General features: G+C 39.4%; 1 protein-coding gene across 9 annotated transcripts in view; it reads right to left on the reverse strand.

Moving 5' to 3' along the window:
• Positions 1-10,883, reverse strand: part of KCNT2 (potassium sodium-activated channel subfamily T member 2) — a 227,657-nt gene extending 216,774 nt beyond the window's left edge. For 4 of the 9 annotated variants that reach the window (XM_074317060.2, XM_074317059.2, XM_074317058.2 and 1 more), the window contains exon 1: positions 10,280-10,882. In XM_074317060.2, the coding sequence (XP_074173161.2) occupies positions 10,280-10,374 (95 nt within the window). In that variant the 5' untranslated portion in view covers positions 10,375-10,882. Of the gene's footprint in view, positions 1-10,279 lie in introns of all 9 variants that reach the window. The other 5 variants (XM_088799157.1, XM_074317061.2, XM_074317057.2 and 2 more) reach the window with 4 other exon arrangements.
• Positions 10,884-20,940: the final 10,057 nt, after the last annotated feature.

The raw sequence follows: 20,940 nt of genomic DNA on the forward strand, positions 1-20,940 counted from the left end.
TTCATCCTTATGCTTCTGTTCAAAGTCTAGTGCAAGAAAGCCCAGAACAAGCAGTGCTTTCTTTCTCAGCTTCACTGTGTTATGGCTTTGTATGCAAAGGCCACCTCTTACACGGTTTGCATGCTGTGAAAATTGGAAGTAATTCAACTCTAAGTACAAGGAACGCCGACACAGAGGGAGACGATTCTCACTCTTTACTTAGTTGCAGGATGCTGAGAACTCGATAACACAGCTCCTAACACAGGCCCAGGGAAGACTCTGAGCAGGAAAGGGGTCAAAGACTTGGGGACGTGCTGCCAGCCAGTGCCCGACAGGCCACCCAGGCTTGCCTAATCGGAAAATAAGTCCTAGCATGATTTTTCAGGAGGACATCCCTGAACATAAGTCCTATTGCATCTTTTAGAGCAAAACTTAATATAAGACCTGGTCTTATTTTCTGGAAAACACAGTACGACTGAGGCGCTGAATTAGTTTATACAAATGATGCATTTTTCCAAGGATATGCAGCGATTTCTCCTTCCCTTGAAATTACACCACATCTCAGATTCTCTGTAAGCGCTTGTTCTAGTTGTATCTAGTTACTGAGGAATCAAGATCCGAAATGTCTGATGCACTGTTCCGCTTCCAGATGATCAGATACAAGGAACCTACTGCCATTTCACAGTGTTTTCTTGCCTTCACAGAGCTGACATTTTTATTCATCTACTGCAAGGCGTGTACATGGTCACTGTTTGGTAGGAGAAATAGTCATCAATCATCGTGGCTCAGAATCATCCAAAACCCAGATACGGGGACAAATTATGAGGCCAAACGTCCATGAAAAAAGCTTTAAATTGGAGGGTGGTCAAGAGGTGGTTGGTTGCATAGAAGGGAACCTCAGCTCCTAAGAAACCATAGCCTTTGTTCTGTAACCCATGAGTGTGTAACTAAGAAAACCACAGTGGCATAATACATAATATTAGAAAAGCTGTCAGTATTTATGATTGTTTTAGGCAATAGAAAACAAATCATGTGACCTGGCTGGGAAGGTCAAGCTCATGATTGTTAAAAGGTGGCAGATTTCTTGGTTTCCCTGATAATTAGAATGGGCTACAATACTCATGTATAAACGTGTATTAGATATGAATACTTCATATGGATAGTATCAAATGCTGGACTGACAGCATTCTATATTTTACTTAATAGCAAGAGTAAAATCTGTGTCTAGACTCAGTCTTTATCATGTGTTTGTGCAGGAAGTTCAGTCATTTGCTCACAACTTTAAAAACTTTGCATACCAGAAAGACGTTTTGGGTCCTGCTTGTCTTATCTATTCTCCCTTGGACATACTGTCAATATGAGAAGGGCTTCCAAGTCCCCTAACTTCACTTATGGCCTATATGTCACAAATCCATGCAACCAATTTTGAATTTGGAATGAGGTTTTTGTCAATGTTCCACATGCAGCCTTTCCTTCTCACTCTGTTCTGCAAGTGATTTTCTCGTAAATCACAATTTGATCGCGGTCGTATGGTTAAGATCCTTGTGAAAAGAATTTTTTTCATGACCCATAGAAACAGAACAAAAAAAAATCCTATGTCCAGTCAAGGATTGTCAAAGAGTAAAAGTAATGGTTTTTTTAGATCCTTATTTATTTTGATTACTTTTATACAGAAAATTGTAATAAACAATTTTAAACTCAGGAAAAGCATTAGTTTAAAAACATCTTGACTGAAGGTATGTGTTCAATATTGCTCCAAAGAGGCAAAACCAATTTCAGTTTAAAGTATAAATATAGAAAGCAACTGGGTAAATTTCACTATAAAAAATATTTCTTTTGCTTCTTTTTCTAAAGGTAACTTGGGTGACATGAGTATGAGACTGGCAATATATAGATACACTAATAAAAACTGATGACCATCGATGACAAAATGGTTTATGAACATATAAAACATTTTAATAAGACCATGATTTGAAAAAGCCAATAAAAATACTGCATTCACTATTAACAACAGCAAAAAGATAAAATCATGGCCTAGCTACAGCTACATGTAATAACAAAGCATATTGTTAGTTTAATTTTTATTTTGTACCAGTAATAAAGACCAAACTATCAGTGTTGAGCCTTCATTTGTATATTTCTCATACTACCACTAAAACCTCTTTTTTGCAGAAGTTGAGTTATATTATTAACAGAGAAAGAAAAAGGGATGTTAACAATTTTGATAAAACAAATCAGCTGAAATCATGTTCTCGGTCATTCATCTGGGAGTACGTTTTTGTACCCATCCTCAAGACTACTTGAAGCTGCACTGGAAAAATTGGTTACTAGAAAGTTTAATCTCCTTACAATGCCACATACCTTATATGGAAAATGAAATTACTTTCCAACTTCCCTTATCCAAGACATTATGTGTAGAGGTACTGTGAGATAAAAGTGTAATATTCACAGAAGAGGTGTTATTAATACATAACCATATACAGAAAGTGGATATATGAGAGTGGTAGATGGAATCAATCTTTAAAAGTAAACTCTAAAGAATTTGAAAAGCCACATTTCAATTTTATTTACAAGAGCAGATCAAAAGAAAGGAATCATAGATATTTTTACATAAAATATTAATGCTTGAATTCTTGGTAACTATTGAAAAACAGTAATTATTGATGCACTTTTCTGTTTTATATATATAGATACATATCTCTCTATATATATACATATATAGATATATGTACCATGTTTCCCCAAAAATAAGTGATTTTCTTATTGACCTAGCTGGACAATCAGCTCTAATGCATCTTTTGGAGCAAAGATTAATATAAGACCCAGTCTTATTTTACTATAATATATGACTGGGTCTAATATAATATAATATAATGTAATAATATAATACCTGGTCTTATTTTACTATAAGACCCATCTTATATAATATAAAACCGGGTCCTTATAATATAATATAATACAATATAATATGATATAATATAATATAACACCGGGTCTTATATTAATTTTTGCTCCAAAGACGCATTAGAGCTGATTGTCTGGCTAGGTCTTATTTTCGGGGAAACAGGGTGTGCACGTGTGCGCACACAAATCAGGGGTACCAAAAAAATGTGTACAAGTGGACACTTTGGTCAACGTTGCTCAAGCAGTAGTTCACCGTAATCAGAAATGTCTGGAAGCTGATGGTAACCACTTCAAGCACGTCTTGTAATTGCAGAAATCAAACATAACTTGTATTCATCTTTTGTTATTGGTACGTATTGAGTATTTCAACCTTAATACAGTTTTCCTTTCTTAAAATGTGTATACATTTTTTTGGTGCTGTCTCTCTCTCTGTCTCTCTGTCTCTCTGTCTCTCTGTCTCTCTCTCTCTCTCTCTCTCTCTCTCTATATATATATATATATATATATTTATTTATGTATACACACACACACACATATATATACACACACACACACATTCACACACATATATGATCATTTTTTGCACTATTACTTCCATAGCAGGTAAATTTTTATTGCGTGATTTATGGAGATTTCCTGTGACGTAACAGACAGTGCTAAGAAGCACAGCATTGTCTGGGTTCTCTAATAATAAATGCTTAAATTATTTTTATAGCTACTGCACATGCATGGTCGATCCCACTATATAATTAAACAATAATAATAACACTTCATTCTTTTTAACAACACTTAAAATATTGTTTATTAGTTTCAGGTGTAGAAAACAACATAATGATTAGACATTTACACCCCTCACAAAGTGATAATCCCAAGTCTGGTACCCCTGACGTCATATATAGCTGTTATAATACTGTTAACCATATTCCCTGTGCTGTACTGTATGTACCTCCTGTGCGTGTGTGTGTGTGTGTGTGTGTGTGTGTGTGTGTGTGTGTAATTATAGTTGACATTCACTATTATTTTATATCAGTTTCAGGTGTACAACACAGTGGTTAGGCATTTATACAATCTATGAAGTGATTTGTCCGATTAAGTTCAGTACCCATCGGACACCCTACATAGTCTTTACAACACTATTAACTATATTCCCCGTACTGTACTTTATATCCCCCTGACTATTTTGTGACAACCAATTTGTACTTAGTAATCCCTTCACCTTCTCCTCCATCCCCCAACCGCTCTCATCTATCCACCATCCATTAGTTCTCTGCATCTATGAGTCTATTTTTGTCTTGTTTACCTGTTTATTCTGTTCCTTAGATTCCACATATATGTGCTATCATATGGTATTTGTCTTTCTCCATCTGGCTTATTTCACTTAGCATAGTATTCTCTAGGTCCATCCATGTTGTTGCAAATAATAAGATTTCATTCTTTTTATGGCTGAGTAATACTCCATTGTACAAATATATCATAATTTATTCATCCAGTCATCTGTTGATGGGCATTTCAGTTATTGTGAATAGCAATACACAATATTGTGAAGAACACTGCAGTAAACATAGGGGTACATATATTTTTTCAAGTTAGTGTTTTGGATTTCTTTAGATAAGTACCCAGGAGTGGAATTACTGGGTCATAAGGTAGTTCTATTTTTAATTTTTTTGAGGACCTCCATACTGTTTTCCATAGTGGCTGCACCACTTTGCAATCCCACTAACAGTTCCCGAGGGTTCCCTTTTCTCCACATCCTTGCCTTGGTGTTTGTTAATTTATTGATGTGGGTCATTCTGACAGGTGTGAGGTGATATCTCATGGTGGTTTTAGTTGCATTTGTCTAATGATTAGTGATGTTGAGCATCTTTTCATGTCTATTGCAATCTGTATGTCCTCTTTGGGGAAATATCTATTCAGGTCCTTTGCCCATTTTTTAATTGAATTGTAACATTAAAATATTTTAAAAGTGTATTTACTGATCTGAGCTCACAAACTTAGAATAAGTACTTTACATTAAATAGCTACTTTTCAAAATAATATGAAATTTATTAAGAGAGATAAAATTGGTAAATTATGTAAATATATCATCTGCCAATCCAAAACCCATTCCCCCAATTTAATTTGGTTATATACGTTAATATATTTGCTTTGTACAGTATCTAAATTTACACATACTCCAAAGCTATCCAAACATTTCTCCCATTTTATAAACACCTTTTAAACCATTAACTGATTGAATCGTACTCTTTGTTCAGATCCTTTTACGTTTTCAATTACTACAATGCATTAGGTGACTTTCCTGCATTACTTTTAAATACCGTCTACAAAACCTGAAAGATACATTTAAAATTAATGGAGTCGAAACAACGAAACAGATATTTGAAAACCAGAATGGTGTTCGTTAAATAAATGGCCTAGTCCTGCATGACTACAGCTGAGAACTGTCCATTAACAGTAATTTATCCACATTGTGATAATTTATCCACATCAAGTGCATTGTGTTCCAAACTTTAAAATTAGTAAGTCATGATCAAGGTTAAGAAAGGCTTATTCTAACTGTATGAAGGCATTTAAAGCCTGACATTTACTAATCTTTAACTTTGGAGAATATTCTAAATCTTTATTGTTTTATGAATCTTGGAAATATTAAAACAAAAAACAGTGGATTGTAACACTAGAACCATTCTACATATTACAGAATGGCGGCCATATAAAACCAGTTAAATTCAGTCTCTAGTCCTACTAGTTTCTATAGTAGAGTAACTGTGAAGATACTAGGTATTCTAAATAGTAGATTCCAAATATATTGACGACTTTGCTTCCTCTGTAATATAGTGACCTTAGCTACTTTATTTTCAAGCGGACCTGATTGTCCGACCTACAAATAGTGCCTGACAGACACGCTCAAGTGGAAATTCTGCAAGGACATCATCATAACATAAACAATACTGTTTTTTGTTGACCTGGGGGGCAATTCACCTCTAATTCTGTCTGCAAACACCTCCTGAGCAAGCACTGTTTCATATTCTTTCCTGCAGCCTTCCTAAAACCTAACTTAATAAGGCCCAGAATGCAGCATGCGTTCAAGTATTAGCTAAAGGGACAAACGGCCATTACAGAAATATGATATGATACAGACCATTTGAATTAGCTGTGTGGGTTACTCAGGATGCCAAAGAAATAAACGTGCATCATATACACAACAGACATCCCCAAGGCATAAATGTTGTTGTCATTTTAGCAGCTCTCAGACTTATTTCATGGCTCCCAGAACTCATGTCATTCATCAGCTCAATTACCTGCATGACTGTGGCTAAGTCTTCCCTTGGCCTACTCAGCAAAGCAGAATGCAAATGAGAAGTACTTACATAAGATGTGTTATATATGTATATATGTATATATATATGTGTGTGTGTATATATATACATATACATATATATGTATACATATATATATGTATATATAGTACAGACACATTATATGTATTTCATATAGAACATAGTATTACTACATATACATCATATATACAGTGATGCCCACCTAACTACAGGGAGATGTTCTAACAAATGGATTGTTAAGTGATGTCGTTGTTGTGCGAGCATCATAGAGTCACGTCCATACACCTAGATGGCCCAGCCTGCTGCACAGCCAGGCCGAATGGTACACCCGTGCTCCTGGGCTATGAGCCTGGACAGCACGTTCCTACACAAAACACAAGACTAAATCAAGCACAAGAGCAAATGATGCAATCAAGTGAGGCGTAAATACAAGATGCATGAGGCTGCTGTCCAATGTCATGCGGCGTACTATTCTATAGCAAACTTTCCTTTTTAAGTATACTCTAAAATAATGATAAAAAGTACAGTTTAGGAAATACATACAGCAGTAACATATTACCGAGTATTACGGACGGTACCTAATTGTGTGTGCTGTACTTTTGTACAACTGGCAGTACAGTAGGTGTGTTTACACTAGCATCACCGTACGCACATGAGTAAAGCATTGCACGATGGCATTCTGACAGCTACGTCACTAGGCGATAGGAATTTTTCAGCTCCATTATCTTACTGTAGTATATGTGGTCCATGGGTGACGCATTATTTGACACATGACGATACACATATATATTACATGTACATTACGTGTGTCTGTTTCCCTACCAAAAGGTGGTACCATGTAAATTTAAGTGAACTTTCCAAGGTTAGTTCACAGAAAACTATGCTGTGTTGTGTAGACCCACCAATGTTCCCTCTTTAACAACACCCTTCACGCATCGATCAGACTCCTCACTCATTTCCACGTGCCAATCGACCATGCCCTGATTTTAAAATTCTTTCAATGAAGAGCGAGGTGGAAGGTGTCCACTTTCCCATCATATAATCCCCCTGTCATTTCTACAATGTGACTCTAGACCAAGATGATACCCACTTTGGTTCAAATTTCCCCCAGAAGGAGACTTTGCGAAAGATTGCAGTGTAAGTGGTTTATTTGGGAAATGATCCAGAAAATACCAATAGGGCAAATGGTGGGAAGGAAGACAACAAAGCTGGCAGTATCAAGCCAGTTACCACTGTGGGCAACTGGAGTTCAGTCCTACTGGACAGAGTGTACAACATGCTTCAGAATTACCCGGGTCAAGGAGGCAGGAAGCTAAGGTCCTAATCTAACAAATCCCGGCTTAGTGGTACTTCTGGCTCGTTCGCCAAGCAGGCCTGTGTGCTGTTGAGGCCAGAAGATCAAAATAGAACCAAAAACCCAAAAGACCGCGGGCATTGGGTGTTCACAGAAAGTAGCCTGAAGTATGTGGGCAGAGCTCCAACTATATCTGTTGGCGGACACTGTCTGTGTATTGCTCTAGGAAAGAGCGCGTCCTCCTTACTCTGCAGGAACTGAGGCCACGGCGATAAGAAGCAGAATAAGATGGCCCCTCAGACTTCACCGCAAAGAGGAATTGGTGACCGTATCAACGACCAAAGAGATGGCTCTACTTACTGCGTATGAATTCAGGATGCTGAAGGAAAACAAAAAAGAATTGCAGACTGCAAATTACAAGTGAAGACGGCAGCTAACATTTAATGAGCACCTAAACGAGGCTCGATGCTGTAAAATTAGTCTCATACATTCAAATTAATTAAGTGGAAAGGATGAGCTTCTTGAGGAATTTGAGTCACAAAGAACTGAACCCAAGTGTCATCTTTACATTTATGAAATATATTAGAAAGCGAAGTATTAAATTTCCCAGAAACTTAGTTTCCTTGTCCTTAAAATAATTACCTACTCTTCAGGGAGTATCTGAAGATGGACTGTGATAACATATAGCATAGGTTCACATATGCATATCTGTGTGTATATACACACATGCATATACATAACATTTGCATAGTTAATAGAGTACTAGCCACTACTTAGTGCCAATAACTTAGTCTTGTCCCTTACGGAACTAAGATTACTGAATCTCATAATGGTGGAAATTACTTGCCCAAGGCCACTCAACTCGTGAAGGAATAAGCAGAGGGTTGAAGCCTGGGTCCAAGGCTTCAATCAAAGGGCATTAATATCTGATTAGTATTAATCAAAGGGTCTTGTCTTCAAAGATGGACAACAGATGGAACCAAAACTAATTATTAAGTTTCCATGCAGCCGCAAAATTAGTCAAAACTTGAAGACTAGATGAACAGTTTTTCCCATGTTTAGTACTTTATTTTAATAGTAAATATGGCCTAATGTTTAAGTTAAAGTTGGGCTAGCATAAACTTTTATTGTCATAGATATTGTAAACAAATGTACAAAACTTTGGTTTAAATATAGCAGTGATTCATTTAGGTGACATTCAACCAACGTAAATTCTTAATTACTGACATATACCTGCAGCATCCTTTGAAAAATGGGAGCAACCACATGCACAAGTTAATATCTTGGGTACGATATTAAAAAACAAGGCTACCCCACAAAGTTCAAAATATGTCTCCCATGTATTCAGCCCATCTCACACTTTCTGCACAGAATAGAGAATTTCTGTTCTATGTCGTGATCCTAAAGCTCTGAAGTCGAAAATATAGATTCAATCACTAGTGACAGTTTATCCCAATGTCAATGAGTGTTGCAAATTTGTTTAAATATTCTTTTCTTTATCTTCAGTCAGCTAGAACACCTTCCTTTCCAACATACTGGTAAATTGGCATTTGCTCTTTTAATTTTTTATCAATACGTATGTTTTTGCCTGAGAAGAAGAGATTGGGTTGAAATATGATCCTCTACAAAACATCCACACCCCTTTAAATTACTGATCTGAGACCAAAGAAGAATTCGATCACTCATGCGCGCGGTAAAATTCCATGTGTGTAGGAATAGAAGTTTGCATTGGGTGCTGAGATGATGAGACAAGAAGGAAGGGATTTCCCAGTGGTGAATGGAGAGGTTCTGAAATCAGACCAAGAATGGATCTTTTATGTAATTATATTAGAACATCAATAGCAAAGTGAACTTCAAGGAAGCATTTCAAAGCCTAGTTAGCATATTAAAAAAAAAAAAAAAAAAAAACAAGGCAATGTGGCATGCAATACGTGAAATGACTATTCCAGAAAATACCAAATGTGCTTTTTAAATAATGAGAGAGAGAGATCCGGAGGCATTTCAGAAGTTTAGGCAAAGCTGTGATGCTATAGGAAATCCACATGAGCAATGTTTTGCGAATAATAAATATTCTAGGTTTGAAACTTAGTTTTAATTTTACAACATGCATACTCTTTAGGTTAGAAATACATTAATTATGAAAAGGTGGGATCGTGCCATACAAATGTCGTTATTAATAATAGTTACCTGTTCAAAGTGAGAATTGTCAATGGCAAATGTTGTCATTTTCATTGACTACCTGTTACATATTTAAACCAAATGTCTACCTGCAACTCCAAATGTTTAAAGAGTATGAAATGCCCAGGGACAGGTGGACACCTGATCGGGGAACACTGGCAAGGAGTAAGTCCCTGGGTGCAGGAGATTTCAAGTTTCTAATCTGCTTTTTCCAGCAACTTGAACACATTTTTGAATTTGATAACCAACACCTAAGGGGGGAAACTGGCCCCGATATCGCGTGCTTTTGGATGTATTATACCTCTAATACCAGCCTTATACACGTCCTAGGGAAGCACAGAAAGACAAAAGAATAAGCCCTAGACACACGCAGTAAATCCAAGGCAGGGATGAGAAAGTGAAAAGAAAAGGGTTCCTTGTCTACAGCAATGGCTCTGGAGTCAAAATGGAGAGACATATCCGAGTCCCTTTACTCCCTCCCCCAGCCTCGGGCTCCCTTTTCCTCCTCTCCCTCCTTTCCCCCCCTAAGCTCCCACCTGGGTCTCCTTCTCAGCCTATTCGGGGAACAGCCCCGCGTCACACCACTCACCTGTCGTCGTTCTGCCATCCTTGGTCCCCTAGCAGCAAATCCCGAAACCTGTACCTGGGAGGCAGAGGGGGCACTTCGCTCTCCAAATCAACCATCCTTCCTCAAAGAGTGGGAAACACGAAACAAATGGAGGAGAGGAGGGAGGCGGAAAGAAAATATTGCAGAGCTGAGGGAGAGGACGGATAACATGCAGTGGCCGGGAGAGGGACAGCAGAAGGGGGAGGGGGTCTGCTTTGCGCCGGAAGCCGAGGCTGGAAGGGGGCTGGCTCCTCTCTCCTGAGGGTGTGATGGGGATGATGCAAACCCAGCCCAGGAGCAAAAGTCTGGCTCCCACAAGAATCTACGCTGCCAAGGAACCGCCCCCAGGCTCAGCACCGCCTCTGGTCCCCAGGACTCGGGGGAGACGGGAATGCAAAAGTTACTTCCCCGGAAAAAAAAACGCGCGGTGCCTGGAAAGAGGGGACTGTGTGGGAGTGTGTGCGGCCTGATGCTGGAGCGCTCCCCGAAAAGGTAGCAGGTCCCTTGGGCAGGCGGACACCCGGCACAGCCCAGGAGGCGCGAGGGGCCGTGGGTCTGGGTCACGACCACCCCACCCGGGCTGTCCCTGCAGGCGCCCTCGGAGCTGCGCTGGAGGCCCAGCCAATGAGACGCCCCCTCATTTGCATAACACGGTGACGGCAAAGAGGTGCCTTGGGGACGACCAGTGGGGCAGCGCTTAGTTAGCGGATTCCCGGGCTCCAGACCTTTGGCTGGGCTGCAAAGGCATGTGGGGGGTCACAGGATGCTCGGAGCGTCCAAGGTCCTCCAATCCCCTTGGCTTTGCGCGCCTGCAGCTGGGTAGACGGGCTGAAAAATGCACGTTCCTGCAGAGGGAATCCCCACTCCAGCCCCAGGAAAGTCCTTTGTATTTTCTTACAGTCTGCAAGAAAGGAGGTGTTTCCCTGGTCCTGGAAAGGAAGGAAGGGCCTCTTTATGCAGCCGAGTGGCTGGGAAAGCGCACCGAAGTGCGTGGGAGGGCTGTCCACCGGTCCCTTACTGTTGGGGCGACTCAGCGCTATGGGCTTGCAGGTGGCAACCTTCCAATGCCCCCATTCCTAGTCCACAGGGTCAGAGGAGGAAGTGAACCCCAGCTCCCTCAGCTGCTGTTCGGTGCCAGCTGCTGCTTACGTGCACCTTGCTGTAGATGCACAAGCCCTAATGCCATCTGCACCTACTGTCCTCCCACCGAGAACTGCCTCCATCAGGGTAGACACAGACACTGACTATATCCCACCTGAGACACCCACCTGAGGGTACACGGAAACCTTTGTCATTGCACAGGCCCATAGGAATCTGCAAAGGAGCAGGCTTATCAACGAGTGACACTGTGAAACACAGTCATGAAACAACATACAAAGAGATTTGGAAGTACCTGAGATACACTTTTTCCCAGAGGGGTCAAGAAAGATGCTGATTGAACGTGAACTAAGGCTTCTCAACTCGTGTGCACCCTACTTGAGTGAAAGGAAGAAAGCAGAGAAGCAAACAGAGAATAGCGTGAGTAGAAGCAAAGTGATTTTAGAATATGTTCGGTCCGGAGACACTGATGAGTTTGATATGATTACTTCTTAGTGAGGTCAGATGGTGGAAGGTTTATACAGAAAGTTGGAACTGCAAGAAGAAAATAGCAAGAAGGTAATATCAGATAAAACAGGATAAGCATCACAGTGGAAAGACCAGTCAGACCCCATGTATCTCTCTTCAGAACTCTACCCTCTCTTCCTGACTCACCTCAGATGTGTAACACGTCCTCTGCTAGATTTCCTTGTTTTTCCAGCTACTTATGACGCCTTCTTCCTTTGAACACTTCATACCTCTTGAGAGTGTTTTGCTTGTAGTGTTTATTGTGTTCTGGCCTGCTGTATGATTAAATGCATTTTTCTGACATCTTACCCTCCAGCCTCCCTGTGACTTATATTCCTAGCACAGCTATCTTCAAAATAGCAAAATCTCAACAGATGTTGAGATGCATTGAACTGCATTAAAAGCTTTTAAACTAGGAAATTAATTTTTTTCCACACTTGCTCTAGCTCCAGAGTTACGTAATTGTTTCTTTGGCATGAACTTTTGGAATCAGTTTGCCAAATGAGAAAGTTACTACACTGCATTGTTAGTTTGAGGAGCAGGGGAAGAGAGAATATTTGGATTGTGTTTTAGACCTTATCATCCGCTGTTAAGGTAGCTTCTATGAAGTCTACCTTTTTAATGTTGTAGGTTAATATTCATATTTTTATCTATATTATTATACTCTGCCTTATTTATATCATTATAGTCTGCATTTATATTATTATAGTCTGCCTTTACATAGATGGCAGAAATCTGAAGTATTTGCGTATCAGTAACAGACTCAGAAGCAAGGCACTTCCAAAAAAATAGCTGTTGAGAGTTAGACTCCGTGGTACTGGAGATGAGAGACGAAAGCTGCATTTTACTTAGAAGAAAGCAGCGTACCCTTATTTTATACTTTTGTGGCAATCTAATTATTTGTCCTCCACGTACCCCAATAACAATTTCGGAGGGAGTAAGTATGCCTAAAAGAAAAAAAAATAAATAAATGGTAACCTGCTCAGCTAATCGTGTCACAGCACAGCTGTTAATGACACAAATGGGACAAAGTACCTGAACGTGACCAGCCAAGGTGGTTGGACTCAACTGCCTCAGCGACACACTGATGTGTGTATGCCTTACAAGTTTTGTCAAAGTGGAAACTAACCTTCCAAATTTAAGAAAATTAAAAGAACAATGCAATATATGTAAGGAATGCTATCCTGCCGTTCTTAAAATATACCAATTTTTAGGCAATGGAACTTAAATTTATAATTGGAATTTCCTTTTTTCACCTTTATGTGTTCTCTGGGCAGCCTTTTTATTTTTTGTCATTCATTTTTACTTTCCATCCTCCCACCTGTCTTTCTACACTACATTTTTATTCTTTTTTTTTTTTTTTTCATGTCGTGTCATGTCATTTCCTGCTGTTAAAATACATTTTCCTCTTTCGCTCTTTTTATCTTGGTTTCCTTTTTTTCACTGAGCTCTTTTAATCTCCTGTTTCATATACTCTTTTTCTCTGTGTGTGTGAAAGCTTTCCTGCTACTATAGCGTGAGATTCAATTTTTAGAAACAGTGTTAAACTTCGTTCTGTACATTATAGTTTTACACCTTTATCCCTGGTGTTCTTCAGTCCCTTTATCAACAACTAGTGGAGATCAAAGCAGTAAACTAGTTTGTTCCCATTTTACCCAAAGAAAGTCACCCCAAATTTTCTGAATTATGCTGTTGGAGTAGAAAGTGTCAAAAATGAGGGTTAGGGAGAAGACTGGTGTCCTAATTTAAGAAATAGGAAAGAATTAACTTAATAAAAACAGCTTTCTATGTCAGGCTATGCACCTCATAGACCCTTCATGTGTATAGGCAGACAAACCCAGGACAATCCACATTCATTCAGAAAACATCAGTAAGCTACAAAACAACACTGCAGTGTGTGGGAGGCATGCGGTCAATTATATTTTAACAGAGATTCATTAAGTAGTGACAATGAGTTGAATATCTCATCATCTAATGGGAGAGAGAGAGTACATGTGGGAGACAGATGCTCCAGGATTCACACTAGGATGTGATAAATCACACTAGCCATTAGCACTCTCTGCTATGGTGCTGAGGAACACATACAGACATCTAATTCTGGTTTTGAGAAATCAGGGAAGGCTTCCTGGAGGAGCTGAACTCTACCTTGAAAAATGAAAAATGTGAGTGAGTAAGGTGGAGGCAGAAGCAGCAGCAAGTATCCACATACAAATAATAGCTAAAAGAAGTCAATCACAGATCCCCGCAAATTCAAAAGGATCATGTTGTTTGAGCTCAAGGTGTGTATTTCGGTGAGGGAGGGCCAGGAAGGGAGGGATAAAAATCAACAGGAACATTGGTAGCCAGGAGCTGCCTTCATTTATTAAGAACCACGTCTGGAGAGGTCCATGCCAAACACGTTTTGAGTTTTAACTTGAAGACCGTGAAGACTCTTTTGAGGATTGAGCCCAGTTACTCTTTGGAAAGATCACCATGGTAGCAGTGTAGGTGATTGACTGGTGGGGAGGGCAAGAACGGAAGAAGGGAGACCGCTTATGAGCTATTTAGTATCGCGGGTGAGACGTGCCATTTGTCTGACATGAGGCAGGGGACGCAGTGCAGATGGAAAGTAAAGGACAAATTTATGGGAACTTAAGAAGACAGTGTCGACCAGACTTAGTAACAGAGAGTGTGAAAGTTAACGGAGAGTGAAGAAGCAATGGTCCTTCCTAGGCTTCTGGCATGAGTACGTCGGTGAAGAATGTTACTGTTGGGTGAGATGGGAATACAGACGTAGGTTTAAGTGAGAAAATGATTTCACTTTGAGCCATCTGCAAAAGTTCAAATGGAGAAGGCCAGAGGTTTGAATCTTTGCGTCGGAATGTCAGAAGCAAATTCTGGTCCAGACTTATAAAATTGGGAAGTATCGATATAGAGAAGGCTGTGGAAACTGAGGAAGGACCGGTGTCCCTGGCTCTCAGTGCAGTGCGAGAAGAGGAGGCAGAGAGCAAACCATACAGGAGCCTGGGGAGAAGGGATGTATTAGGGACTTGGGGGCAAAGCCTGAAGGGAACCGGAACTTCTCCTGCCAGAGTAAAGACAGGTGTTCTTCTCTTCTTGACTAGTTTTCTCCTGTGACCCTTGATTCAAGCCAAAATAGATTCTATCTACTCAAAGAAAAATGTAACAAAATCTGCCCTATATCCTAAGCGTGTCCAGCTGCCTGAGCAAAATCAGTCTTATTTCAGCAACACTGAAAAGAGGACACAGTAAAGAGAAAATGAAAAAGCAGAATATCCCATACGGTTCCCCAAATCCACCTGAAAGGCACAGGTAGATAGTCTAAGGGAGGAAGGCTGTTGGGGGATGGATGAAGACATTCCAATGATTAGCATGACTTACTCAACAGGTCTAGTGTGTTTGTCACTCTGACAATAAAACTGGTCTGAGGGGTGAAATGCACATACAAACCTTACAATGGAAACCTGTCAGAGACAAGTAACATTTTATCACGTTAATAGTAACATCCTCTATCTCCTTGCGGCTTCTTCTCACTTCGCATAGCTCTCTCCAAATGCACGTCTCGTTCAGCATCGTTCTTAATGATAACCCATATCTCCCTTTATCAGCTTCTAAACTCTCTTCATTTGAATTTTTGAGGGAGAACACAGTGTCTAAGGAAGAATTACTTAGTGTCGAGTATGATTCAATAACTTTGAAGCATGTTCTCCTCCCATAACCCAGGAACCACTGCTATGTCACTCTTCTACCTACAAAACTATATATATATATATAACATATATATTTTTGAGGGAAAATCTCCAGCAGTTTTGGAAAACTCCAGCTTTTTCTTGGGTCTTCCCATTCTTAGGTTTCTTGTGTCCCAAATCCTGCTCACTGGTGGCCTGGAGGATGCTCCCTGTTCATGACCATCCCTGCACCTTGACCCTTCTCATCGCCAAACCTCCTAATGAGTACTGGTGACAACCACCATTTGGCCTTTTTCACAATGGTTGTCAGTTGGTAGCTAATCCATAAACGTGTAGCAAGTGAGTGGGAAGTGGTGGGTGGATCAGGTCAGATCTGTGAAGATGTTGAAGCATAAGAACGTACAAATGATAAAAGATGAATAGCCGCAGTATAACTAGTACGCGCTAGATAGTACGTCAGGAGATTTACAGTCATTTTGAATAATAACATTGTCAAAATTTAAAGGCTGAGACAACTCAGGCTCAAGTGATGCCACACAGCTACAAGGTGCGAAGCCGAGATTCGAAACCTTGATGTTCTGACCCCAAAGGATAGGCTCTTCCCCAAATATCTGAGAAAGAAGGTTTATGGTCAATAAGTGGTAGACAGATTTATGTTTACTGATTGGAAATGTACTTGATAAAATGAAATTATAAAATTGCCGTGTCAATATCCTAGCAATCCACTAAGCTCCGGCCTCGGTTACCTTCATTCCCACCTGTAGGACTTCTCATCACTTGTTTCTTCCCCTGAAGTCTCCCTTCTGACTCCAGCAACCTCATGACTTCATCAGAGAAGACTTTCCTAGTCACCCAACACAAAGACGCCACCTAGTCAGTCTGTCACATCAAATTGTCACAGCACCCATTTTAATTGTCTTTTAAATACATTTATCACTGTCTCCTTTGCCATAGTAACTTCTTTGCTTGTTTTTTCCCTGCTCCACTCCCACTACGGTACTAACTTCCAATGGTCAAGGGCTTTGTCAATCTTGTCAGTATGCAGAGCAATGTCTGGTGGAGATTGTGGACTCAAAAACAACATTTGCTGCATGATAGAAACGGAGAAAGGAAAGTAAGAAGTGGGAAAGACAGGAAAAAAAGATTTGTTCAAATAATTCCCTAGATTTTTCAGCTGCAAGATGGGAAGATTGCATTGCACAGAGAGACATTATTTTTCAATGTGTGTATACGCATCATATGCATGGATGCAAATTTAAATAGCATTTTGTTAGGGCCTTACGTTCAGGGGTGCCCCATCGTCACACACAGGGTTGGATTTGAGAAATAGAGTAATGCTTGCAAATAGAAAAAAATGTATGGGGTATGGTTGTAGCAATTGAAATGGTTTTACTTGCATCGAACTATTGTCATTAATTTTTATTAATTCTTCTTTAGAAATTTAATTTACCAGGAAGAAAACTTTAGGTGATTTCAGTATTATTGCTATCATGTATTAGCAACTCATAATGTACTCTCACAATCTGCCCATTCCAGACTCATTCGTTTAAAATGTGTAACAACTTGACAGTATTTTCTATTAACAGAATAGATGCTCTTCTCAATTTGAAGATGATTAAACAGAGGCAACAGAAAGCTAAAATAAATTACTCAGTAGCCATTCCAGCAAGAAGGATATGAAAGTCCGATTTCCCTGATTATCATGCATTGTCCCCAGGCTACAAGCTAACAGCTTTCATTGCAAATAGCATGGTGGTATAAATACAACCCATCACAACAAAATGAAGACATTAGAAAAATCTCACACTTTTTTTTTATACATAGTAGTGTTGGATACATTGCAGTCACTGGTGTGGATGAATGCGTAAGCTCCTTGACATTCATATATTATTTTTACCTATAAAGTTACATTGTAAATATTAATTCTATTACCTTTCTATATCAAATCTGGATTTTAATTTCTTCTCTGATAGGTCTCCACTTCAAGGTATTAAATGGTAGCTCTGTGTCCATTCCCATCTTCATTTGTACAGTTCGAGTGTACAGATTATTAAAAATTGGAGTGTTTACTGTACATTGTTTGACTGCCATCTGTAAAAACAAGAATAAAAGAGAAAAATACAAGTAAGGTACTAATACTCGTGATAAGATGTTGAGCATTCATCCTTCGGGATTGAGAAAAGGGGGGAAGTCAGTAACACAGCTAAAAGCAGCAACTTAGTGAAACATTCTGAAGTCAGTCTTCAGGAAAAGAACAAAATTATAGAAAATGCGATGTATCTCTGAAGCAAGAGCTAGATCGTTGCAGACGCTGATATCTAAAAGTGCTATATCATTAGTGATTTCACCTTTTTTTGCTGTTTGAAATTGGTCTCCTTTATTTGGCATGTACATCTGTTATTTGAAAGTAGTGAGTCAGCATCTATCTCATTTCAATGTAAATGTTACTTGTGGAGTACAAAAGTTGTATCCTATCTCTGACACACACACACACACACACACACACACACACACACACACACACAGTCTTACTAAATCCTTTGCTGCTCTTCCGTCATGTAGGCTCTAAATTCCAGGAGCGGACATAGTTTGGCCTAAAATTCTCCCTTATGTTTTGCCCCGCCCAACACCTGGTTCCATCACCCCGACCCCAGCCAACTCGTCCAAGTACCTAAAAAGTAATTTCTTTGGTGACCAAGTATACAAGTTTTGAACATGGACTGCTTGCATTTAAATCCTGACACTGACATTTATTACCTGCTTGACCTTGGACCATTTTTGCTCACTATGCTTTGGTTCCCCCATCTGCAAAATGGAATAATTACGATGCTTATTTTGTGATGATCGAATACAGTAATACAACTAAATATTTTAGAACAGTATTCGCTGCATAGTTTGCTATTGTTATGACATGTGTTTTTCAAAATGTAGGCACCCACATTTTTAGAAGTCTTTTTCTTAATATAAACATGTTTTTGCTCTTTAGCAACTAATGAATTTAATTATGCGTTTCGAATTTCACACAACTGGTTGAACAGCTTTGATTACCTATTAAGAGGTAAACTAAAGTATGCACCCTCAGAGTAATTGAGACAAACAAATGGACTAAAGTTAAAAAGAAAAAAAAAATATCTGGCTTCTTGGTGATTCTTCTGAACTCCCATGGAAAGAATAAAGATGGATAATCAGAAAAATATTTTAAATCTTCTCCAGGTAGAAGCCAGATCATGTAGACAGTTAAAATAAAAACAAATATCTTGAATTATATTCACATGCAAAGCAGAACAAATGATGCGGCATGTTGAATTCAGACCAAGATAAATGTACACTACAGACCTAAATGAGAAATGCAATCCTTGCACTGGGTCCACACAAACTCTGCCATTACAGAAAATAAGGATATGGTGAAAAGCAATCTGGAAATGTCAGGGCCAAATCAATAATTCAGAAGAAAGTTCCCCGCCTCCTACTCAAATATCAATACAAAACCTATTGAAATACGGATTAGTATGCAGAAATATATGACATTGAAATATATGAGGACTATCATTTTTGACAAGGCATTCACCCAGATTTAGGACACACAAGTAACTCTAATTTGTCCTTTGCACTTTTGTTTCCTCTCTTTGTGCCTACAAGCCTACGAGCTCACTTGGATTTCAGGCCTGGACAAATCATCAAATTGCATGATTTGGTACAGAAAAGCTGAATGCCCTTAGATGTTAATGACCTAACAGCTAAAAATGAGTTTTTCCACTAATTTCCAGAATCATTAATAGATTATGTTCCTAGGTGTTAACTACCAAATTCTCAAAGGCCCCAGTTTCTCTATGATTTATCTGTTTTGCTCAGGCAACCCTTCACAAATAATTTATCCACAGTTTAATTACACTAGGACACCGGTCACATGGGACCAAGGTTGTAAATCGAGTAGTTTGGTTTTTTAATTTCCCACCAATTGTTTCTTCTTTCTCAGTTTTCTTTACTGCTGAAATCTCTTGCTCCCTGATAAACCCAATCACAGATGATGGAGTCATTCCAAGTTCCTAGGTGGGGCCCCACGGCTTAGGAAGCGCAAACTTGAAGCAAGGTCATCTGTGCAAGAGTCATGTGAGACCTAAGGAGTAGGAAAGAATCAAATAGGAGAGAAAATACAGCTGCCCAGACCAGAACTCAATAGTAATAGAGGAAACCATGTGGGAGTTACTGCAAAAGCTGAATTGAACTGAGAAAGAAGAACCAAGTCAACAAATCCAGTCAGAAGTGAAATATGGATGCTCAGGGGGAAAAGTCTAGGTACTAGACATAGTTAGATAGAGAAAGAGGAATGTGGGAAGAGGGACATCAAAGAACATGAAATTGAATGTGACACATTAGCAAACTGGTATTTCTCAGAAAAGGGGATTTGGGCGCTAGGAAAGGCGGAAGGTCAAAATGGCCTGGTGTTACCACTTAGAATGTTTTTGATTACTAGGAACAGAAGACCTGATCTACATGCCATAGAAAACTTACAGAAATTTATTCTCTCACATACGCAAAAATTCAGAGGTAGAGCAGCTTGACGTGGTGATCTAATGATGCCACAAACGACTTAATTCCTCTGCGTTTGATTGTCCTGCCTTCTACATCCGTCCCTGTGATTTCCAGATGGTTGCAGAAACCCTGGGCAAGCTCACTCACTTCCAATGGAAACAAGAGAGCATCTCTGAGATTCTCAGCATAACTTGGAGCTCCTAGAGTAAATATCCGGATCCTTTGGTTTTCCAACCTGCACCTAAAGAGTAAGGTCATTGAACTAGTCCAATCTTACAGGTTGTTCTTTCCTCCAGTGCTTTAGAAAACAAAACAGAGGATCCCTGCGCATACTTCACGTAGAAATATAAAGCCTTTTCTGAGATCGTCTTGTCATTAGATATTGACATAGGCTGTCTGAGTTAATTATATTGGATGAGACTTTTGGTCAACCAACATCTTGCTCCTGTACATAAAAGACATATTCCTTTCGTTTAATCATGGTGGGACCTCACCGTCCAAGCTGGGTCAAACAGTATGGACAGTGGGAAAGACGAATCTTTCGTGTATGGATACTGGGACTGAGAAAGTCTGTGTCTGCTGGGGTTTCTAACTCTGAGCTATGTGTGTCCTTGGGAATGACTTGGAAATGCCCAGCATTTTGCAGCAATACATGCTACTACTTGAGTTCCTGGAGCTGGCTTTCACTAAAGCAAGAACCCCTCCTGGAATACCCACTCCTAGGGATCAATTGCTCTCTTTTTACCTAAGAGGGTTTGAACTGAATTTCTATCACTTGTACCTAAAACAAAATCTCCCGATGATAAATATATTTAT

This window comes from Rhinolophus sinicus, chromosome 6, assembly GCF_057876585.1.
Source record: "Rhinolophus sinicus isolate RSI-liver-muscle chromosome 6, RSI-T2T, whole genome shotgun sequence".
Taxonomy (NCBI): domain Eukaryota; kingdom Metazoa; phylum Chordata; class Mammalia; order Chiroptera; family Rhinolophidae; genus Rhinolophus; species Rhinolophus sinicus.